The following is a 24,527-nucleotide window of genomic DNA, read 5'->3' as shown; positions in this document are numbered from 1 at the left end:
AACGTTCCGTCGTTCGGACGTTTCCACGTCAAATCCGACGTGTGTACAGACTATCGTTCGGGTGATAAGACTGGTTACCAACGATCCGCCGGGCGGATCGCTGGTAACCAGTCTTATCACCCGAACGATAGTCTGCACACACGTCGGATTTGACGCGGAAACGTCCGAACGACGGAACGTTCAAACGACGGGTCGTTCGCTAAAATCCGACGTGTGTATGGGCCTTTAAGTGCACAAGAATATGTCATTTACAGTAGGGCACTGTACTGGTAAAAAGCCCATGTGTCTGTATGTGCAGCTTTGCCCAGTAAATACTTTACAATAATGTATGCATTTTACTGAAAAAATAATTGCACAACCGTTAAAACAGTTATATTTGAAGTGTTTAGGCAGTTGATACTACTCATTGTGCTTGACATGGGGTGCCTGGTGATGTTGTCTAGGGTGCAGCATATTTAACTCAAACCTGTAAGCACAAAATTGTTTTAATTTTAATCTTAGCTTTGCTGCCTGGCAAGTGGCAACCTGGGCTTAAAGTAGACCTGAACTTAGAGAGTTTAGCCTGTCTAATTACCCCTCATTGTTAACGATATGTCTGCTTTCGTGAATCAGGAAATAAAAACAGTGCAGACTTATTTGAAGATTTGTATCAGCTGTAACGAATACATTTTTTTTTTTGTTTAAAGGTTATTAATGCGGATGTGTATCTCTTAGAGCCAAGAGGGCCTTCTGAGTTCAGGCCTTCTTTAAAATGAAAAGTGAAGGCTGTAGACATTTAACACCTCACTAATAGTAGTCTTCGTGAACCTAGAATCAGAATGCCAACCTCAGAGCTTGCACCTTAAAGCAAATCTAAAGTTAAGCGTGCACCTTAATAAAAACAATTCCCCTTATTCAGTATCAGTCATACAATCTGTAACTCCTTTTCACTGCTATATCGAGTACACTTCATTTTTTTCATCTTAAAAACTGCTTCCTCCACCTGTAATATGGCATTAACCTCTGAATGACTTTCAGACCAGCACTCCATACCTACTGAGGGGAGCATTTGTGTGTTGTGTTCTAACTCCATTCATGAGCAATCTATTGTACTGGTACACGAGTATTTGCTTTGCTTGCACATGCTGTATTGGTGCACAGCTTGTTGTTGCACTGAGCTCGGACACATGGAAAAAGAGAGAATTGGGAATGAGGAGGAGTCAGACAGTGAATGGGAGTGGAATGTAGCATAGAACAGCTTCTTGTACTCAACTGGCCAGCAGTTGAATTCATTGAAACAGGTTTACAGGGACCACGACAAGGGAAAAAAAATGGACACTACAGAAAGGTATTTGCATGCTAAAAGCACTAGTTTACATATGTGGTTTGCAAGTGATAAACTCTCTTCAGGTACACTTCCAACACAAATTCTGCAATGGCAGCTCTCATATTACTATTCTCTCCGAGTTGCACTAACTCAGAAATGAGGACATACATTTAAAAATCAATACTGTGGAAAACAATAGCAAGTACTTAGCTATGTCAGTCTTTGAGGGCATACAATTCTAGCCAATTGTTCTCTGACATTTGTGTCTGGATGATGTAATAATGCTAGCAGATTTCCCTGGAACACTGACTGGTCTCTGAGCAGAAGGGAATATAGAGAGTCATCCTCATAGTGGCAGTGCCCATTACAATGCAGTTCTCTTCCCAAGTTCTCAGAAAGGTTTGCTGCAAATGTCAGTGCTCTGATAAGAATGTCTGTATTTGTATTGCTGTCATAGAGATTGGTTAGGGATAACGGCACCTGTAAAGAGATAAGCACACTTATTATAATAAGTTCAGCATTGTATTGATAGAATAAAATGACTGGGAGCTGGAATCCAGCCAAGGAGATTTCACTGAAGACCGTGATAGACAGAACAGCCCCAAGGGTAATTCAGGCTACCGGCATCCAAGCACAAGAGAAAACGTCTAAACAATAAATCTATTGGGCCCAATTAATAAAAGGAGTCAAATTGACTGTTTGCCAGAAAAGTGCCATTATATCTGCTGCAATAACAGCAGCTTTTTTGATTACCAGAATTATTACAGCAGTGAACAGCTTAAAAGACCACTTGTATATGATTGCCAATTACAGCCGAAACTCACTATCAAAATCCACGACTACCAAATTTATAAAAGTGGCAAACAATCTGATTAGCACCCGGATAGATGGCCAAAGAACACAATGGAGATCAGTGGTGATTCAAACCTATTTGCCATTGCTACACACCACCTTTTCATGAAATAGCAATATGAGGGCATAACGCAAGTCAATAGACCATGTGCTATTACTTCTTGTGAGCCAGCAATGGTTGCCGGCTGATGATCCATTACACCAGTCAAGCTAATGTAGCCAATTTAGGGTATTTATGGTAAGGTAGGATAAGGTTTTTTACAGTAGTCAGAATGAAGTAAAAGTCTTATTTTAACAATCCTTTATATGTAGTTACTCTGCTTTAGTTTGTTACTTTGTAAATTAGTCTTTAAAGGGAACGTGAAGTAAGAGGTATATGGTGGCTGCCATATTTATTTCCTGTTAAAGAATGCCAATTGCCTGGCAGTCCTGCTGATCTCGTTGGCTGCAGTAGTGTCTGATTCACACACATGAAACAAGCATGCAGCTAATCTAGTCACTTCAATCAATACACATGATCTGCATGCTTTTTCAGGGTCTGTGGCTATAAGTATTAAGGTGCGTACACACGCACGACAGCAGCCAACGACGGGTCCGTCGGCACCTCCCGCTGGGCGGGTATTCAGACGACTGTAGTGCATGTGTACGCACTGTCGGCGGACTGATAATGCTGCATCAGTCTTATCAGTCCGACAGTGCGTACACACGCACTACAGTCTGCTGAAAATCCGCCCAGCGGGAGGTGCCGACGGACCCGTCATTGGCTGCTGTCGTGCGTATGTACGCACCTTTAGAGACAGATAATCAGAACAGCAATGTGCATTATTTAAAACAAAATAAATATTACAGCCTCCATATTCCTCTCACTTTAAGAGAGGGATAGAACAGGGAAAAAAGGTGGAGGGGTTTGTCTCTTTGTTAAGAATTCTCTTACAGCTGTCCTCAACGATGAGATGGAGGAAGATTGCGAAGATGTGGAGTCCGTTTGGGTAAATATTCATGGTTGAAATAAAAGTTGCTAATTGCTTATTGGGGTATGCTACAGGCCACCTCTTATTAATGAAGCTGCAGAACTGCGATTACTACAGCAGATTGAAAAAGCTGCAGGTAAAAATGAGGTCATAATTATGGGCGACTTCAACTTTCCAGACATTGACTGGAGTATTGAGGCTACCCATTCTGGTAAAAGCAGCAGATTTCTGGCAGCACTACAGGACAATTACTTGACTCAAATGGTAACTGAACCAACTAGGGGGAATGCGTTACTGGATCTGATCATTTCTAATAGACCAGATAATGTATCAAATGTGCAGGTTCAAGAACATTTGAGAAATAGTGATCACAACATGATAACGTTTGATCTGGTGACTGATAGGCCACGGGGCAGCGGGACCACTAAAACTATGAATTTTAGAAAAGCAAAGTTCACTCAAATTAGGCAGGCACTACGTTTGGTGAACTGGGATAATGTACTACAAGGGGAAGACACTGAAGGGAAATGGCAAGCTTTTAAACTTATACTCAATCAATACTGTAGTATGTATATCCCATATGGAAACAAAATGTCTAGGAATAAAAAAAGGCCTCTATGGATGAATAGAAAGGTTAAAGATAAAATGAAGAGGAAAAAGAATGCCTATAAGGTCTTAAAACAGGAGGGGACCGAGGCTGCACTAAGCAATTATAAGGAGTGCAATAAAAATTGTAAAAAAGAAATGAGGCAGGCAAAGATTGAAGCTGAAAAACAAATCGCTAAGGATATCAAATCTAACCCAAAAAAGTTTTACAAGTACATTAACTCTAAAAAAAGAAAGGTTGACTGTATAGGACTACTAAAGGATGAGGATGGGAACTCAATGGTGGATGACCAAGGTAAGGCAGAGTTATTAAATGCTTTCTTTGCTTCTGTCTTCACAAAAGAAACAGCATTGTTGCAAACTACAGAGGCGGAAGAGTCTCAATCTTCTAACTGTAATATTAAATACTTAACGCAGGAAGAAGTGAAGGCAAGACTAAATAAATTAAAAATAGACAAGGCACCTGGCCCGGATGGCATGCATCCTCGGGTCCTAAGGGAATTAAGTTCAGTTATAGATAAACCCCTTTATCTTATCTTTTGTGACTCTCTTGCAACTGGCAGAGTCCCAGTGGATTGGCGTACAGCCCACGTTTTCCCATTATTTAAGAAGGGCAGAAAATCTGATCCAGGAAATTATAGACCTGTAAGTTTAACATCAGTTGTATGCAAACTATTTGAGGGGTTACTAAGAGATACTATACATGACTTCATAGTAGAAAATAATCTTATTTCTCAGCATCAACATCAACATCAACTAAAGACAGGTCCTGTTTGACTAACATGCTCAGCTTTTATGAGGTAGTGAATGCTAATATGGATATTGGGAATGCTGTAGATGTGATATACTTGGACTTTGCAAAGGCCTTCGACACTGTTCCCCACAAAAGTCTGGTGCAAAAGTTGAGGATGCAAGGACTGGGGAAGAGTCTGTGTTCATGGATAGGGAACTGGCTAATGGACAGAAAACAAAGAGTTGTGGTCAATGGATCGTACTCAAAATGGGAGACTGTTAGCAGTGGGGTCCCACAGGGGTCTGTTCTGGGTCCAGTGCTCTTCAATTTATTTATTAATGACCTAGTAGATGCAGTAGTGAGCAATGTTGCTATTTTTGCAGATGATACAAAATTGTGCAGAATCATCAACTCTCAGGAAGATAGTGTCATATTGCAACAGGATCTGGATAGGATGGCTATATGGGCACATACATGGCAGATGAAATTCAATGTTGACAAATGTAAGGTCATGCATTTTGGACGTACTAATGGTCTAGCACCATACAAAATAAATGGGATACAGTTGGGGACATCAAACTTGGAGAAGGACTTAGGAGTACTCATTGACAACAAGTTAAATAATTGTACTCAATGCCAAGCAGCTGCAGCTAAAGCTAACAAAATTTTGGGATGCATTAAAAGGGAAATAAAAACTTGAGATGCTAGCATAATATTGCCCCTGTTTAACTCTCTAGTAAGGCCACATCTGGAATATGGAATTCAGTTCTGGGCACCACATTACAAAAAAGATATTGCAGTTTTAGAGCAGGTGCAGAGACTAGCAACAAAATTGATGCGTGGGATGGAAGGTCTCACTTATCGAGAAAGGTTAGATAAACTGGGTTTATTTAGTCTACAGAAAAGACGCCTTAGAGGGGATCTAATTAACATGTATAAATACATCAGAGGGCAATATAATACCTTGGTGGATGAGCTTTTTGTCCCTAGGCCTTCTCAAAGGACTAGAGGACATGATCTGCGCATGGAGGAAAAACATTTTAGCCATTTATTTAGGAAAGGGTTCTTTACAGTTAGAGTGATTAAGATGTGGAATGCATTGAAACAGGAAGTCGTTATGGCAAACTCTATACCTGCATTTAAAGGGGGTTTAGATGCTTTCCTTGCGTTGAAAGACATCCATGGCTACAATTGCTAGGTAATGCCTAATGATGTTGATCCAGGGATTTTATCTGATTGCCATCTGGAGTCGGGAAGGAATTTTTCCCTTTGGGGGCTAATTGGACCATGCCTTGTAAGGGTTTTCGCCTTCCTCTGGATCAACAGGGATATATGAGGGAGCAGGCTGGTGTTGTACTTTATACTGGTTGAACTCGATGGACGTGTGTCTTTTTTCAGCCAAAATAACTATGTAACTATGTAACTTTCTTTTCCACATCCTGAACCAGTCAGAAATGATGACACTTCCATGGCCCTGGAAGGACAGGGGTCATAGCCCAACTGAACTTAGACAGCAAAATTGCTGCCAGAATCTGGCAACTATTAAAAAGGGCATAATTAAAATGTATTTTCTGTTGGCCATTTTCTTCACTCTCTCACTTGATATTTTCAAACTGCATACAATTTGCAAACAAAATTTGAATAATGATTATTTGCATCTCATTGACCATTCCTAATAAAGACAGTTAGTTGGAGTTTATGTAATATTTAGGGGGTCATTTTGCGGCTATTTATTGTATTAATAGCCTTAGAAGTCACAGGGGCTGGGAAGAGGGAAAGGGATTTATGGGTATAGGAGATGTATGGTTTAATGCAGGGGTCTCAAACTCGCGGCCCTTGATACAATATTTTGTGGCCCTCGCCGGCAAAAGCTTCTTTATAGTTCGCTCCAGTGCTCCCAAGTAATCCGCCGCATCCTCGCCGCTAAACGAGGGCTGCAGAGCCCGGGGGGCAATCCGCTGGCATTTCCTGGAAGAGGGAAGAGCTTTCAGCTTCAGCTCTGCCCCTCCTGACGTCAATCGCCACACGGATCGCTGCCTATCCCCACCCCTCTCTGTGAAGGAAGAGCGAGAGCGGCGGGCAGAGGCGGCGATGCACCGCGATTGTGAAATTCCTTATGCGGCCCAGCCTCATCCTGACTTTGCCTCCTGCGGCCCCCCAGGTAAATTGAGTTTGAGACCCCTGGTTTAATGCATATTTAAAGTAAATAAGTATTACTTTTATCCACTCGATATCCCCTCACACACTTTATCCTGTGTACTTTTGAACACTGAATCACCGTTATTCTAAGTTAAGATGAATGTATGTGTTTACAATGAATGATCAATGCTACTGGCTGAAGCAGTGATCATTCATTCATTCATCAGGCATTTTGATTGGTAAATGGGGACACATCCGTAAATATAGCAATGTGTAGTAATTAGGGGAGATCTATCTATATATATATATCTATATATATATATATCTATATATATATATCTATATATATATATATATATATATATATATATCTATATATATATATATATCTATATATATCTATATATATATATATATATATATATATATATATATATATATATATATATATATATCTATATATATATATATATCTACAGTGGAGGAAATAATTATTTGACCCCTCACTGATTTTGTAAGTTTGTCCAATGACAAAGAAATGAAAAGTCTCAGAACAGTATCATTTCAATGGTAGGTTTATTTTAACAGTGGCAGATAGCACATCAAAAGGAAAATCGAAAAAATAACCTTAAATAAAAGATAGCAACTGATTTGCATTTCATTGAGTGAAATAAGTTTTTGAACCCTCTAACAATAAAAGACTTAATACTTAGTGGAAAAACCCTTGTTTGCAAGCACAGAGGTCAAACGTCTCTTGTAATTGATGACCAAGTTTGCACACATTTTAGGAGGAATGTTGGTCCACTCCTCTTTGCAGATCATCTCTAAATCCCTAAGGTTTCGAGGCTGTCTCTGTGCAACTCTGAGCTTGAGCTCCCTCCATAGGTTTTCTATTGGATTAAGGTCCGGAGACTGACTAGGCCACTCCATGACCTTAATGTGCTTCTTCTTGAGCCACTCCTTTGTTGCCTTTGCTGTATGTTTTGGGTCATTGTCGTGCTGGAACACCCATTCACGACCCATTTTCAGTTTCCTGACAGAGGGAAGGAGGTTGTCATTCAGGATTTCACAATACATGGCTCCGTCCATTTTCCCGTTAATGCGATTAAGTTGTCCTGTGCCCTTAGCAGAAAAACACCCCCAAAGCAAAATGTTTCCACCCCCATGCTTGATAGTGGGGATGGTGTTTTGGGGGTCATAGGCAGCATTTTTCTTCCTCCAAACACAGCGAGTTGAGTTAATGCCAAAGAGCTCTATTTTGGTCTTATCAGACCACAGCACCTTCTCCCAGTCACTCACAGAATCATTCAGGTGTTCATTGGCAAACTTCAGACGGGCCTGCACATGTGCCTTCTTGAGCAGGGGGACCTTGCGAGCCCTGCAGGATTTTAATCCATTGCGGTGTAATGTGTTTCCAATGGTTTTCTTGGTGACTGTGGTCCCTGCTAATTTGAGGTCATTCACTAACTCCTCCCGTGTAGTTCTAGGATGCTTTTTCACCTTTCTCAGAACCATTGACACCCCACGAGGTGAGATCTTGCATGGAGCCCCAGAGCGAGGTCGATTGATGGTCATTTTGTGCTCCTTCCATTTTCGAACAATCGCACCAACAGTTGTCACCTTCTCTCCCAGCTTCTTGCTAATGGTTTTGTAGCCCATTCCAGCCTTGTGCAGGTCTACAATTTTGTCTCTGACATCCTTGGACAGCTCTTTGGTCTTTCCCATGTTGGAGAGTTTGGAGTCTGCTTGATTCTGTGGACAGGTGTCTTTTATACAGGTGACTAGTTAAGACAGGAGTCCTTAATGAGGGTGACTAATTGAGTAGAAGTGTCTAACCACTCTGTGGGAGCCAGAACTCTTAATGGTTGGTAGGGGTTCAAAAACTTATTTCACTCAATGAAATGCAAATCAGTTGCTATCTTTTATTTAAGGTTATTTATTCGATTTTCCTTTTGATGTGCTATCTGCCACTGTTAAAATAAACCTACCATTGAAATGATACTGTTCTGAGACTTTTCATTTCTTTGTCATTGGACAAACTTACAAAATCAGTGAGGGGTCAAATAATTATTTCCTCCACTGTATATATATATATATATCTATATATATATATATATATATATATATATATATATATATATCTATATCTATATCTATATCTATATCTATATCTATATCTATATCTATATCTATATCTATATCTATATCTATATCTATATCTATATCTATATCTATATCTATATCTATATATATATATACATAAAATGTGGCAGTTGTAAAGTGGCTAAATTTGGCCAAGGTGGCCTATAAAAACCACCTAGAATACAAGTCTACCATGTGTGTACAGCATCCCCAGACACGTTTGTGAGCGATCTGTCTGGCATATAAACTCAGCCAACAGCATTGTTCTTCCTACTCACCCTGACCGCTCCGTGCTGCTCCATCATGCGCCTGTTGACCCGCTCCCTCTGCAAAGTAACACAACCTCCATGCTAGTGACGTTATCTCTACAGCCTCATCCCTGCACTGTCACCTGATGCATAGAGTCCTGATCCCTCATGTGTGACAATCCATGTAGGATATAGAACTTGATTTACAGAGTTGAAACAATACAATATTTAAACGGTTTATTAACGCAGGTTAGAATATTACACAAATGCATTTCTAGTTCCTATTGCATAGAAGTCCCATTGCCTGTTTTTAGTCAAAGCAATGAAATTTACCTTACTAGAGAGGAGAACTGTGGTCATTGAAGGATTTGCAGACAAGTTCACAAGAACCTTTAAAGTGTGACTCTGCAGAGAAAAAAAAAAAAAGAGAAATAGATAACTAACTACAAATATAATAGAAAGATTTTACAAACCAAGTACTAACTGTATTAAAATATAGGCTATAGCAATAAACAATCCACATAGTATATGAATATGCAAGACTATTGAAATACAGAGATCTTTGCTATAGCATCACTTCACCAGTTGGCAGAGACAGCAGTTTATTAAGAGGAGCATGACCACTAACTTGCATAATGCACTTGATAAAATATCTCCTGATGGTAAACAGACAGCTATTCTTTAACACACATTATATTAGGTGAGCAGTATGACAGCTGTCAAAGAAAGCTTTACATGTCAGCACATCTCAACCGTCCTCAGCAGTGAGTTCATTCTGGCATCGGCCCATCAGCGAGAGGATTATATATAGAAAACTAAGAGCAGTTGCTGGCTGCCGAGGAAGACTTATGGCCAGCATGGTTCAGCTTGGTCAAGATTAATGGAGGAGGTTAAGCGACAGGAAGGGGTTACATTTATGAGGATGATCAAGAAGGGTTGGAGATTTGGGGAGGACAGGGGGCTGGTGATTAGGGTTAGTCATTGGAAATGGCATTTCCTTTTTACGATTCATTAGTATCAGCCAGATGACGGGTAGAAACGAAAATCTCAGCAAAAACAACATTGCAGGGTACAAACGTAACCATCAAATCATACCCCCAGCAGTGAATGTGTTACTGGGTGCTCCTGCATATACATTATTAAACAGGAATTCATCCTAGAGGTTACTGAATATTCTGCCTATATTTGAAGCAATGATAAAGCCACCCTACATGTGCAGTATTGAATGCAAAGACAATATATTATTTAATTCAATGCACACTAGATTCACTTGTATGTTGCTTGTTAGAACTGAACATTTTGTGCTTTCTAGCATACTGGATAGGGTTCCTGGAACTTTTACAAAAATGTTGTCATATGGTTACCACACTCATCCCCTTTAGAAGAAGGCAGTGATTTTACATAAGCTAATAGCCTGATGGTGCTATTATACGTCCATTTAAAGAGGACCCTACCAGCCAAATTGTGTATGTGGGGTGAACGTAGTGATGGTATGTGCTGCTTAGCCTGTGACAATATTTTCAGTTTTATTGTGAACCTACATTTTAGTGAATATGTTTAAGGGCCAGTGCACAAGAAAAATTGATAGTGTAATTGCAAACGCTAAGTGTTTTTAGAAGTAATTTTTTTCTAAGCGATTCCAGCCATGTGCCTAGTGATTTTCTAGTTATTCCTAGCGATTTTTGGAGCATTTTTGGTGTAGAGATGTTTTAATTTTTTGAGCAGTTTTAGCTGGAAGTGAACGGCTTTTGCAAAAAAAACGCTTAGAAAAATCATTCAGTTATAACGTTATTTAGAGCAATTTTCCACTTTTCCTATACTTACATTGAGGCTGAATCTCCTCCAAAATGCTGCAAGACCCACGTATGCGTATGCAGGAGAAAAAAAAAAAAAAAAACACCATCGCTCTGGTGTGATCCATCCCATTCAAATACATTAGCCAAGTGCTTTTCAAAGCTCTAGCGTTTTAAAAAGTGCTCAAGCGCTCTTGGTGTGCACCAGCCCTTATTGACACATTGCCAGCAAATGTGCATTTATCTTTAGTGTTTGTAATATAAGTACATATTTCTGCCCTTTTCTTGTGCCGCTCACTTAGAAAACAAATTAGATGCTCAAAATCAAGCCTGACACTGGATTGTTACTAAAAGAAGCAAAACTCATCAGACATCATATATTCACATATACTCCAGTGATCTCCCCAGAAATTTTTTCCAGCCAGGTGGCATGAAAAAGTAGCCAGGTGGGGAGAGGTGAGAGAATGCAGGGCCGGTGCTTTCCTGCACAACTCTGCTTACAACAGATGAGGTGGTGAGCCGATGACAGCCGGGTGCTCACCAAAACCAGCCGGGTGGAGCACCCGGCAAAAAGAGCCTGGGGAGAACATTGTACTCAATGGACCTTATTAAGTTACAGTGGGACTTCACCCAAAATATGTTCTTTTAGTTTTATATAGAAAGGTTAGAACCTGTATCAGATTTTGTTTCTGCCTGTATTCTATTTTAGGAATAGGTCTCTGCTGTTTTAGTAATCACTGAAAGCATGCAGTGAGAAGTATGTTCTGCAAAGATGACAAATTAAAACCGTTTTACTAATGATCATAATCTGATCAGAAAGGGATCAATCTGATTGAATTCTCGCACACACTGCACATAGTTTTTTTTTTTCTTTTTTAAACACAGATTTCATGCTGAAGTCCATTAAAAATCCCCCGAACCACAGTCTTACACTGTTTGATGCAGTGCAACACTATGGGCTGTTGATCTACTGCCGCTCCTGACCCGCCACTGATCTATATATCTTTCATCCCCTATGATCAACCAATTCGATCAATTTTGCCCCCCACCCCCCAAAAAAAATTAAACAGGTCTGCACTTAAGTGCATAGATTTCTAACAGATTTGACCGAATTATTGAATCAGCCAGAAATAGAAAAGAAAAAAAAATTGATAAGTGTATGGTCACCACTAGGTTCTTCTATTTCCCCCAATTCTAGTCAAAACTAAATGACAAACATTTTCACTGGAGTTATACTGTAATGAACATTATATTAATTACCTGAGTATTTTCATTTCCTCGCACCAGCACATCAAGAAAGCAGGTAATGTATTCTGTTAAGCTGTCATGGTAGTTATTGGTGACGGACATGTTAACAACTAATCTTAAACCAGCCAGCTGGACTTCAGAATTCAGCAAGGACGATTTTATGTCACTGCATACATCACCCAGGAAGTCCTATAAAGAGTAAAGTAACATTTCTTACCAAACCTGCAAATGATCATTTAAAGAGGCACCACAATGACATACAGTAGAATGTAATATATTATTCAGGATACCCAATTTTACATTATCCTGATTTCAGCATCAGAAACACTTCCCATATCTATACATTGTTGTATATTGGTATGTAGCCCTGCCCTCCCACTGATGTCACTGCCTAGGCTGTTTAGTTATGCAGCCTACTGCCTCAGAACACTCTGGAAGACCAGGTGTTTCTGCTCACTTTGGAACATACAACAAACACTGTACAGTGATGTTCCTTGGCAGCAATAAAGAGGTCACCACATGCGTTAAATTTCAGAACATAAATCAGGGTGAGTAAATATTTTGCAATGGGCAAACACTGACTAAATTAAAAAATGAATCGTCAACTTAATATTGGGATCAGTACTGGCTACTTGTTCTGATAGGAGGGGTGGGGGGCGGAGGCAGCACCTCAATATCGGGGTCACAACTGCCTACTTATACCGGGTGGTGGTGGGATCCACTTAATACTGGGGTAAACAACTGGCTACTTATACTGGAGGCTACCTGAAACTGGAACGTATCTGGCTACCTTTACTGTGGGGAGCTGCTTATTTTTTAGTATTTCTATAGCGCCAACATTTTCCACAATGCTTTAAAGACTACATAAGGTAATGTCGCTAGCTGTCCCTCAGAGGAGCTCACAATCTAATCCCTACCAGTCATATGAAAAACCCATGCAGAGAGAGAGAGAACATACAAACCCTTTGCATATAGCTCCCTGGCTGGAATTAAAACTGGGTACCTCGTGCTGCAAGGCGAGAGTGCTATGCACGTTCTGCCCTGCTACCTAATAATGGGGGCACATCTGGCTACCAATACTGGAAGGGAAGCTACCTCATACTGTGGGCAAATCTGGCTACCTATACTGGGCTGGGAACCTGCCCAATAATGGGGGCACATCTGGCTACCAATACTACTATGGTGGGAGGGAGTCATAAATGGCCTCCCAATACGGCTATCTGGGGTTGACAGGGCCACCTGATACTGCTAAGAGGGAGGCTGAGGGCAATCTGGCTACCTAATACTGATATCTAAGGCCACATGTAAAAACAAAAACACAGCTCTTGGGCAGGGCAGCAATGGCATTTTACCAGGTACAAATATGTCTGATTGACCGTGTACACCAACAGGCACTAACAAATGAAAGCATGCATATGTAACCTTTATCTGTTCTTGATTTTGTAGGTTCATACTCAGATTGTTGAGAGCATTCAAGGCTTTTTCCTTTATATTTGGCCTGTGATCTTTAAGGAACATCCCAATAATCTGAAGGCCGTTGAGTTTCCGAATGATGTCCTAAAAGTATTAGGGGGTGAAAAAAACCAAACATTTATTTTATAATGAATTTCACTGTTTTAGAACATCAGAATGCCATATAAAAAGCAAATAGAGGGGTATAGGTTGGTGGGCCTTTAGTGTACAATAAGGCCTTATTCCCACTCGGGCACTTTCAGCCCATGTTCCATGCTTTGCTGATCGCTGGAGAGCAGCAAAGCGCTGCAGCACAAGTAATCCTATGGGATTACTCACACTGTGGCGATTGTGGTGCGTTTGCAGCATTTTCCCAGCAATTGCGTCACGATTCTCATTCACTAGCATGAAAAACGCAATCGCTGAAAAATAGCTACAAAAAACTGCGATCATTTGTGGTTCCAAATGTGAACGGGGCTTCAAAGTAATCTGTAACTACTGTGACCTAGATGTGGGTCTTATTGCATTATTCCAAGTGCTTTCTAATATTTTTCCATACGTATTCCATTCAATAGGCCTTTTATTGGGAGATTACGTTATCAGGTTATGTAAGAGTTTGTAAAGATTTAAAAATGTATGCATACATACAAGATGTACTTTTCTGCTAGCGTAAAATGCAGTATAAGGGCTGGTTTCTACCATGCTGCTTTCTCTTACAGTAGGTACAAAAATGTGACCAGATCTGACAGGTTTTGGACTGGTCCATCTCCTCATGGTGGAGTCTCTGTATTTTCTTATTTACAAAAGCAATTCCTTAAAAGAATCTATAATGATGTTGGCCAGCCTGCCTACATTTTGCACACTATTTTAGCAATGGCACTGAGTAACTGAACTTTGCTTTTGAGACCCTGAGGACTCCCCCATGAGGAGATTGACTGGTCCAAATTCTGTCAGATTTGTATTACCTTATGTAAGTGACAGCAACATAGGAGAAAAGTAATTTATAATGCATTGTAATCTATTATAAATGTATAATATATGTATAAATGGTACTTATAATGTAAGTGTAAACATAAATGTTATAATTTTTCATGATAATGGTCTTTTAACCACTTCCCAACTGAGGGGTTTTACCCCTTGACCACCAGAGCAATTTTCACCTTTCAGCGCTCCTTCCATTCATTCGTCTATAACTTTATCATTACTTATCGCAATGAAATGAACTATATTGTTTTTCAGTTTTCGGCCTTTTTTTAAATAATACATGCTACTGTAATTAAAACCCATTAAATGTATTTGCCCATTTGTCCCGGTTATAAAACCGTTTAATTTATGTCCCTATCACAATGTTTGGCGCCAATATTTTAAATGGAAATAAAGGTGCATTTTTTTCAGTTTTGCGTCCATCCCTAATTACAAGCCCATAGTTTATAAAGTAACAGTGTTGTACCCTCCTGACATAAATATTTAAAAAGTTCAGTCCCTAAGGTAACTATGTATTTTTTTTTTATTGTAATTTTTTTTAATTACAAAAAAAAAAAAATGGGGAGTGTGGGAGGTAAGGAGTTAATTTTTTGTGTAACACTAATTTATTTCTATGTAAAAAATGCTTTAGGGTGTAATTTACTATTTGGCCACAAGATGGCAACAGTAACTTTTTGTTTAATACAACCTGCAAACGTCCTTCCGGACCCTTGCAGGAAGTACTAGGAGGCTGAGAGGTTTTTATTTTCACAATGATCGCGCTGCTCAGCGGAGCAGCAGCGGATCATTGCGGGGCTTAGATAAACGAACGGGAATGGATTTTCCCGTTCATTGATCTTCGGGCGAGCGGCGTGTTTACCGGCGGGAGTGCGCGCTAGAGCGAGCGGGAGCGCGGAAAGTACGGATTTCTCCGTCCCTGGGGGTTACAGGATGGAATAAGGGACGGAGAAATTCGTACGGGCGGGGGTAAAGTGGTTAAGATCCCTTCTCCTTTCAGGGCAGCCACAGAGCAAAAGGAAAAGCCTTTTACTTGCCAGGACTAATAATTTATAATTCCCAAGAACTGCGGAAAATCTCTCCTTTACTATCCCTTGCAGATATACTTCCCATATAGAAAAAAACTAACTGCAAAAATCGTATACAGTTGCGTTCATACCTCTCCAATAAGACAGCCGTGTTTGTGCTTGAAACCATCCTCTCCTCTTACGAACAAATGGGAACATCAGGCATCTGCAGGGGTGTACCTGGGTAATATAGAACCTATGGCAAACAATGGAATCCCCTCCCCTTTCCTCTGTCAGAGCCCCCTTACACTCATGAACATATGTTATGGTTGCCTTTTTTTTTTGGTTCGGGATATTGCTGAAGTTACTTTTTGGGAAATATGTCTTCCTATTCCCTCTCTGTCCACTTTCCTAACACTGAGACAAATACACCCTACATAAAATCAAGCCCCAGATAACAGAATTAATCTGATTTGACGGGAGGCACAGCCCAGGAGCAGGCATAGCGGCACAGCGCAGGAGCAGGTGTGGCGCCCATGGTGCTGTGGCACCCATGGCATGAGCCTTGCCTGCACCCCTCTAGATACGCCTCTGGGCATCTGAACTAACTTTAGCTGGATTGTGCCCACAAAACCAACTTTGCTTTTCCAAATTTTAGATAGATAAAGTATGGATAGGTCACAACCTTTGTTGAAGTTTATTTGTTGTCCATTTGCAGAGTAAAAATTCATCTCACATCCTCTGTATATCCTCGAGTATAAGCCTAATTCTTGGGTCAAAAAGTCACCCAAAAGTGGGGGTCTTGGCTTATACTCAAGTCACTACTCTTGGCGTAACCCCCACAGCGCCCTCACTATATGCACAGTGGTGTTTCATCTGAGGGAGACCACACACTTGAAATCTCCATGGGAGGTCCCAGCTAACCTCATCACGAGTTGTAGCCTTGGAAGGCATACTGGAACATTGTCTACTGAGTGGCGAGAATCCTTGCATTCCTATAGTTTTAGATGCATGATTATGTGGCTCTGCATTCCTTGCTTTATCTTTATCCCCAGTTTAACATTCTCAACTGGAGTTCTTTGCATGTCCATCTCCATTGTAGGCCTATGTTGGGGCTCATTATTGCAATCTGCTGAATTTATGCTGCTTTTCTAATTTATGGTTGTGGCCTGCCATGGCTGAGTGGTGTTGTGGCTTTTGCCACCCCCGGCTGATACTTGGGTCAAACATTCCCCCCCCCCCCGGGTTTTTAAGGTAAAAGATGGGGGGGGGGAGGGGGGGGGAGGGGAGGGGGTCAGCTTATACTCGGGTATACAACAAGAAATTACTCTACTTAGGACAACAGTAATAAATATCAGACCATACTGATAAAAAGTTATATTCCTAAAGGGGACCTGTAGTCAACAAAGTTATCTCTGTAGGGGGAAGTGATCTTCCTATACCCTTTCTGCACCGCGACCCACTAAACAATCTTCAACATTAATGTCGAAGATTTCTTGCTGCCACGCTCCCCCCTCCATGCACAAGCGCGGTCACACTGCGCAAGCACAAAGCACGGCCAGTGCCTCTGCAGTAGCCGCTTATGCAAAGCTTTTTTCCTCTGTGCATAATTGACTCCATTCTACAGTGCAATTAAAAACAATGGTGCACAAGCCAGCCTGGGGCCCCGGGAACTCTCACTGCCCGGGGCCCCAGAACCAGCATGTGACACCATATGTGAGCGCAGTCAAGCCCTGGAGCTGCCACCCCCAAGAGCCTGTCCCCAACTGCTCTGAAACTTACTAAACACACAAAGGGAAATACTCACTCCCAAACAGTCCTCTGCTGCTTTATAAAGCCTGCAGGCTGCTTATAAGCCAATAAGAAGTGCACACACACGTTACACCTAGTCTGCAGTGATTAATCAAGCAGAAGCTGAGCAGGTCAGCCAACCATTGGAGAGGGCTTCAGTTGCATATAGACAATGGCTATATGACCAGCAGGGGGCACCAGCATGCAGGATATTCCCTCTCAACTGCCCCCCTCCTAACTAAACTCCAGGCTGGCTTGTGCACCATTGTTTTTAATTTTATTGTAGCTTTATAAAGCAGCAGAGGACTGTTTGGGAGTGAGTATTTCCCTTTGTGTGTTTAGTAAGTTTCAGAGCAGTTGGGGGCAGGCTCTTGGGGGTGGCAGCTCCAGGGCTTGACTGCGCTCACATATGGTGTTACATGCTGGTTCTGGGGCCCCGGGCAGTGAGAGTTCCCGGGGCCCCAGGCTGGCTTGTGCACCATTGTTTTTAATTTTATTGTAGATTCCCATGCAGTTTAGTTAGGAGGGGGGCAGATGCGAGGGAATATCCTGCACGCTGGTGCCCCCTGCTGGTCATATAGCCATCGTCTATATGCAACTGAAGCCCTCTCCAACGATTGGCTGACCTGCTCAGCTTCTGCTTGATTAATCACTGCAGACTAGGTGTAACGTGTGCACTTATTGGCTTATAAGCAGCCTGCAGGCTTTATAAAGCAGCAGAGGACTGTTTGGGAGTGAGTATTTCCCTTTGTGTGTTTAGTCCATTCTACAGTGCAGACGCACACCCAGTGAGCTTCCTCACTTCACGTTTGCTTTAAACGGTTCACTAGATTTCAAACACTGTGACCCCTATTCAATTTTCTCCTGATTTTTCTCACAGAAACTTTCACTCATCGATAAAAACAAATTTTAAGCACCCTGCAAGCAACAAAATACTCCCCAAAAAAGTGATTTGGATGTCTTTCTCCACTCTTTAGTACCGTACTCTTACAATTGATAGGTGCTGAAATATTATTTATTAGTAGATAAAATGAACATTTATCTCCTGGGAGAAAATTCAGCAGAAAAAAGTTAATTGAATAGGGGCATTTGTATCTGGAGTACTTCTTCAGTTTAAAGGGATAGTTAAGCCTAAGAAAAAAAAAAATCTGTTTTACTCACCTGGGGCTTCTACCAGCCCCCTGCAGCTGTCCAGTGCCCTCCCAGTCACTCTCGGATCCTCCTGTGCCCCACCACCAGCTACTTTCGTTTTGCCAACAGGCCCGGCCTCGCATAGTCTTCTACGTGTTCCCGTCCGCAATAGCGTCCTGCACAGGATGCTATTGCAGATGGGAACGCGTAGGAGGAGACACATGGCCAGGCCTTAAGCCTGTCGGCCAAAAACGAAAGTAGCTGGCGGGGGACAGGAGTGATCCAAGAGTAATTGCGAGGGCACAGGGCAGCTGCAGGGGGCTGGTAGAAGCCCCAGTTGAGTAAAACTCATTTTTTTTCTTAGGCTTAAGTATCCCTTTAACTTAAAGAGACTCTGTACCCCCTCTGTGGGGGATACTTACCTCAGGAGGGGGAAGCCTCTGGATCCAATCGAGGCTTCCCTCGTCCTCTTCCGTCCCACGGTGGTCTTGCTCTGGCCCTCACAATGCACAGCTGACAATTGCAATATTAACCTTCCCTGGCTCCAGCGGGGGCACTGTTGTGGCTCTCAGCTCAGAGATAGCTTAACCCAGTTTTGTCCGCTCTACTGAGCAGGCGTCTTGCAACTGTGCAGTAGAACGGACCCGACTGGGAGCGGCTTTTTCCGAGCCGAGGGCCGCAACCGTACCTGCGCTGGAGACGGGAAGGTAAATATTTACATGCAAGACCACCGTGGGAAGGAGGAGGACAGGGAAGCCTCGATAGGATCCAGAGGCTCCCCCCCCCCCACACTGAGGCGAGTACCCCCAGGGGCATTTTTTTTTTAATACAGAGTCTCTTTAATTATGCGTTACTAAAAGTTTACAAGAAAAAACAAAAACTTTGTTGATTGATTTAGAGAAGGTCAAAGAAAATCATTACTTACATGATTGGAGGAGAATGCTGCACAGTTACATAGTGTAACTAAGACCTGCTCCTGAGCAGAAGAATCAGCAGGACAGGATCTCAACGTTTCAAGAAGGACCTCTAAATGGTGTGGTTCAAGGTTAGCTACTGATACCTGTTCTGCAGCAACTGTTAAACAGAAAAAAATAACAAAAACCTGTGAAAAAAGTGGTATTTGTAAGTCAGGTTGGCTTCCGCGTCAGCTCCCTCTGTGCTCCAGTGTGCGGTTCACTGGTCGCACTGACGTCATCTGGACTGTGCAGTGCAGGCGCAGTAGTTCTGCGCCTATGCTGTACAGTCCCGATTACGTCAGCGCGACTCAGAGCCGCTCGCGCAAGTGCAGTAGGAATCCTGCACCAGAGGGGCCCAGGACCACCAGCATGGAGCGCAGCTGCGGCGTGGGCACGGGACGGCAGGCAGGGGCTGTAGGAAGCCCCAGGTAAGTGGATTTTTTATTCTGCTTGGTTGTGTCCTTTAAGTGTCTGAAGCGCTTTGAGTCCACCCGGAGAAAGGTGCAACATAAATGTTATGCGTATTGTTTAATGTGTTCTACACTACTTATAACAGTTTATATAATACTGTATATTATATTTAATGACAATAATTCATAACAAGAAAGGAAAATATATTCTTTATATGAGGAAAACTATCTATGAAATCTTTGTTAGTCATTTTAAGTACAACCAGCTGTGGGACCATTTGCAGGAGTATACCTTTCACTCAGCTGTGCAGAAAGCAGTTTTGCCAGTTGGGCAATTTCTGGGAATAAGTATTACGGAATAAGGCTGGGGACCCACTAGGGGCTCAGACCCACTATAAGCAATTTTCTGAGCGCTTTTAGGCCCCCAGTTTTCTGAGAGCTTTTTTTTAAAAAAAAAAAAAAACACTCCCATTGACTTACATTGACATTGCAGTAAAATTTTACAGCAATCACGATTTTAATGTAGTCAGTGGAAGCATTTTTTAAAAAAGCTCTCAGAAAGCTCTGGAGGCCAAAACGTGCTCAGAAAAGAGTTTACAGTTTGTCTGAGCCCTAGGAGAGCTTTTCAAAAAACTTGTAATTTGAAAAGCTCTTGCTAATGTAGTGCAATGGGCAGGGCCAGTTCTCTCATGAAGCAAGGTGAAACATTTGCATCAGGTGCAGAGATTACAGGGGCAGCATGTTTGTACTGTACTGTGTTTACACTAACAGCATGCAGTCAGAGTAGGAGAAGACAGAGGAGAGTGAGTGAGGTAAAGGAGGTCATCATTGGGAAAAAGCAGCTTGTTGTGCTGTGTGAGGAGTCTGACAGTGAGTGGGGAAGGGGGAGGCAGGAGAGCAGCAGTGTTTCATTTGACTTGCACTGTAGATTTGAGGTGGTGGTATTGCTGTCCTGACTGAGGAGGAATGAAGTGAGTGAGCAGTTTGTCACAGACTCAGAGCCAGCCAGTGTGCTATTGTGTTCAGCTGCAGCATGTCATGTGCGAACATTAAGTGAAGCAGAGTAAATTGTCGGATGCTGTGCGATCATTCCAAATTGGGGGTGGGAGGTGCGCATCCTCACACGTTTGTCTCAGGCCTCGTGGATCGGGGGGTTGGCCTTAGAGCTGCGTAGCCGCACTCGCGGCTATGCGGACTGCGCAGCCGCGGCCAGCTCCGGCGGCCATCTTTGTACAGGCTGGGGAGCCCGACCCGGGCCGCGCGGTCGGGGACCGTTCGGGGGGCTATTGAGCGACGGGGACCCGGCGGAACGGCACGGAGGGCGTCCTCCGTGCCTTACAAACTGATGCAGGTAGCTAACTTTTTTTATTCTTATTTTCTATACTTGGCCTCGTAAGTTCTTTAAAGGACAACTGAAGAGAGAGGTATACGGAGGCTGCCATGTTTATTTCCTTTTAAGCTATACCAGTTGCCTGGCACCCCTGCTGACCCTCTGCCTCTAACACTTTCAGCCATAGACCCTGAACAAGCATGCAGCAGATCAGGTGTTTGACATTATTGTCAGATCTGACAGATCAGCTGCATGCTTGTTTCTGGTGTTATTCAGACACATCTGCAGCCAAACAGACCAGCAGGACTGCCAGGCAACTGGTGTTTAAAAAGAAATAAACATGGCAGCCTGCATAGTCTTCTCACTTCAGTTGGCCTTTAAAGGGATCCTTAACTGGTGGGGAAAAAAAAAATTCACTTACCTGGGGGCTTTCCCAAGCCTCCTGCAGCCGTCCTGTGCCCGCGCCGATCCTTCGGTGCCCTCCGGTCTCCCTCCGCGGCTAAGTTTCGTTTTCGACCGACTGCCAGTCGTCCTCGGGCAGAGCGTCCTCTTCTTCCGCATTCCCCGGCGTAAAGAGCCGTAAAGCGCGTCCGCATGACGCGTCGGCGCGGGCACAGGACGGCTGCAGGAGGCTTGGAAAAGCCCCCAGGTAAGTGAATTTTTTTTCCCCACCAGTTAAGGTTCCCTTTAAGCAATATAAGCAGTGCTGAAGTGCCACATTCCCGAGGAACAACAAGGTCTTTATACCACCAAATCCCAGGGAAAAATTCCATGACTTCCCAGGTCGTGGATTTTGCTGTCCAGGGATGCAGAGCTTTGCGCTGTAGCTCTGCCTCTACTGGAGTCAATCTCCGCCTCTCCCCACCCCTCTCAGTGAAATAAGACAGAGGGGCGGGGAGACGCAGTAATCGGCGGAGATTGACTCCAGTAGAAGCAGAGCCACAGCGCAAAGCTCTGCCTCTACCAGGAAGTGCTCCCCGATTTTTGCCCCGGGGATTTGGGGTATAAAGATCTCGTTTTGCCACAGGAATGCAGCTTTTCAGCTCTGCACATATTGCTTAAGATAAATTGCAGGATAAAAGAAGTATTTAATTTGGCTTCAGACTCTCTTTAACTTGAAGGCATTTACATCCAAATCAGGTGAATGGTGTAGGAATTACAACAGTTTGCATATGTGCCTCCCACTTGTTAAGGGACCAAAAGTAAAGAGACAGAATAATAATCATAAATCAAGCTTTCACTTTTTAATACTTGGTTGCAAATCCTTGCAGTCAATTACAGCCTGAAGTCTGGAAGGCATAGACATCACCAGACGCTGGGTTTCATCCTTGGTGATGCTCTGTCAGGCCTCTACTGCTACTGTCTTCAGTTCCTGATGTTCTTGGGGCATTTCCCCTTCAGTTTTGTCTTCAGCAAGTGAAATGCATGCTCAATCGGATTAAGGTCAGGTGATTGACTTGGCCATTGCATGCATAACATTCCACTTTTTTCCCTTGAAAAACCATTTGGTTGCGTTTCCAGTATGCAAAGGTTATGGCTCTCTCCAAAGAAGGAAACTCCCACTCTACTGGTTGCTCTATATTTTCAAACTGATCTCTGGGTCAAGTGACTTCCAAGCTGAATTTATCTTAACTACTGCATCAAATTTGTGAGTAATTTTACAGTCCAGAGTATACTGTATTGTTAAAGAGAAACCATAACCAAGGATTAAACTACGGTACATCTCAATCAGTAGCTGATACCCCATTTCAAATAAGAAATCTTTTACTTTTCTCAAAGGAATCATTAGGGGGCTCTGTAATATGGCTGATATTTTGGTGAACCCCTCCCACAATGTGATGTCAGCACCAGGGTACTGACATCACACTGTGGGAGCCTTGTTCCATTGTGGGAAATAACACCTGTTTTTAACTGTCAAAAATAGCAGCATCTCCTTCCACAGATATCACCTGCCAGCAGTAAAGATGTCATCATGTGATAGATGTCAGAATGTAAATCAGGGTGAGGAAAGATTTTACAATGGGCAAACACTGACTAAATCATTTATAAATAATTATTGTAAAAAATTGAGCACTTTTTTTACATTATTTTCACTTGAGTTCCTCTTTAAAGGACAACTGAAGAGAGAGGTATATGGAGGCTGTCATGTTTATTTCCTTTTAAGCAATACTAGTTACCTGGCTGTCCTGCTCAGAGCAGTGCTTTTCGGCACTGCTAGATTTGGGCACAGCCAGCACCTCCATAGACAGTAAAGGGAATCACAACTGAGCAGCTCTCAGTGAACAACATCAGCGCCGTCAGAAGACGGAGCCGAGGTTGCTTTAAAAACACAGTAATTCGGCCTCCAGCAATCGCTGGAAGCCAAATTATATAATTCCCCACCATCCATGGCGGCCTGGAGGGTGAATAGCAATTAACACGGCCGGGACTTGTGCAGAAGCAGGATCAGCCATATACCGGCTGTATCCTGCGCCCAAGTCTACCGGCGCCGATTTCAAATGTATGCGTCCTGCTGTTCATCTGCCTCCAATACTTTCAGCCATAGACCCTGAACAAGCATGCAGCAGATCAGGTGTTTCTGACACTGTCAGATCTGACAGATTGGCTGCATGCTTGTTTCTGATGTTGAATAACTGAAGATTATTCAACATCAGATATGATGTTGAATAACGGAAGATAGATGTAAATGGAGGCTGCCATGTTTATTTCCTTTTAAGCAATACCAGTTGCCTGGCAGCCCAGCTGGTCTGTTTGGCTACAGAAGTGTCTGAATAGACACTTCTGTAGCCCTGCCAGGCAACCGGTATTGCTTAAAAGGAAATAAACATGGCAGCCTCCATTTACATCTATCTTAAGTATAGTGGGAGGCTGGAATACGGCTTCCAAAGTTTTCCAACAGATTAGGAAAGGGCTGTGTAACGTCCCTTCAACTGGTATGTTAGTAATCTGCATAAATTACATGGTGAGCAACGTATGCTCATTTATGTTTCTCTGCATAAACGTTTTACTACGATACTACAAGTTGTTTATCTAGCTGTATGATCCTTTATAGCACTGGGTCGTTTACGCAAGCAATGTTCTATATTATAGTGCACGCTACCTGGACTTCGTGGTGTGACACTATCTAGTACAGGGATGTTGGCCACCTTCTCCAGCAAACCTCCTCCTCTCCTCACATGCTTCTGCTTCCTGTCTGTAGTGCGCAGGACTCTGTAAGCACAGTAGCATAACCCCGCTCCCACAGCCAGCCCCAGTAGCCCCCTCGTCACGCGCCCCTCAGAGAACATGTTGCCCGAGTCTACATCACCCGCTCCAAAGCTGATGATGATGATTAGTTCGGGAAAGCACGCTCCCGCGTGACGGCCCAGCGTGCAGCGCGCGACGTTCGGTGGGCGTATAGCTAAAAATGGCAGAAGGCGTGGGTGTAAAGT

General features: G+C 42.7%; 2 protein-coding genes across 2 annotated transcripts in view; one reads left to right on the top strand and one right to left on the bottom strand.

Annotated features, from left to right (window-relative positions):
* Positions 1-202: 202 nt before the first annotated feature.
* On the bottom strand, positions 203-24,451 carry ARMC10 (armadillo repeat containing 10). The gene is made up of 6 exons (XM_068276224.1): positions 24,197-24,451; positions 19,326-19,474; positions 13,461-13,595; positions 12,051-12,227; positions 9,331-9,402; positions 203-1,786 (listed from the first exon to the last, which is right to left on the bottom strand). The coding sequence occupies exons 1-6, from the start codon at positions 24,381-24,383 to the stop codon at positions 1,517-1,519; spliced, it is 990 nt and encodes a 329-aa protein (XP_068132325.1). The 5' UTR covers positions 24,384-24,451; the 3' UTR covers positions 203-1,516.
* The window catches only part of FBXL13 (F-box and leucine rich repeat protein 13), a 227,738-nt gene continuing 227,633 nt past the window's right edge, over positions 24,423-24,527 (top strand). Inside the window, exon 1 of the mRNA XM_068276222.1 lies at positions 24,423-24,525. The gene's annotated coding sequence lies outside the window, so the exon portion shown is untranslated. The remainder of the gene's footprint in view (positions 24,526-24,527) is intronic.

The sequence above is a fragment of the Hyperolius riggenbachi genome, chromosome 3 (assembly GCF_040937935.1).
Source record: "Hyperolius riggenbachi isolate aHypRig1 chromosome 3, aHypRig1.pri, whole genome shotgun sequence".
Lineage (NCBI taxonomy): Eukaryota > Metazoa > Chordata > Amphibia > Anura > Hyperoliidae > Hyperolius > Hyperolius riggenbachi.
The sequence above is the reverse complement of the archived record's forward strand: the minus strand, read 5'-3'. Positions and strand labels throughout refer to the sequence as shown.

Excerpts from the sequence above, each read along its gene's own strand:
- ARMC10 (XM_068276224.1), bottom strand. The coding sequence starts at position 24,383 with ATGTTCTCTGAGGGGCGCGTGACGAGGGGGCTACTGGGGCTGGCTGTG. Across the intron at positions 19,475-24,196 it reads TGTCACACCACGAAGTCCAG|TTGCTGCAGAACAGGTATCA; the intron begins GTAGCGTGCACT and ends TCTGTTTAACAG. Across the intron at positions 13,596-19,325 it reads CAGCATTCTCCTCCAATCAT|GACATCATTCGGAAACTCAA; the intron begins GTAAGTAATGAT and ends TAATACTTTTAG.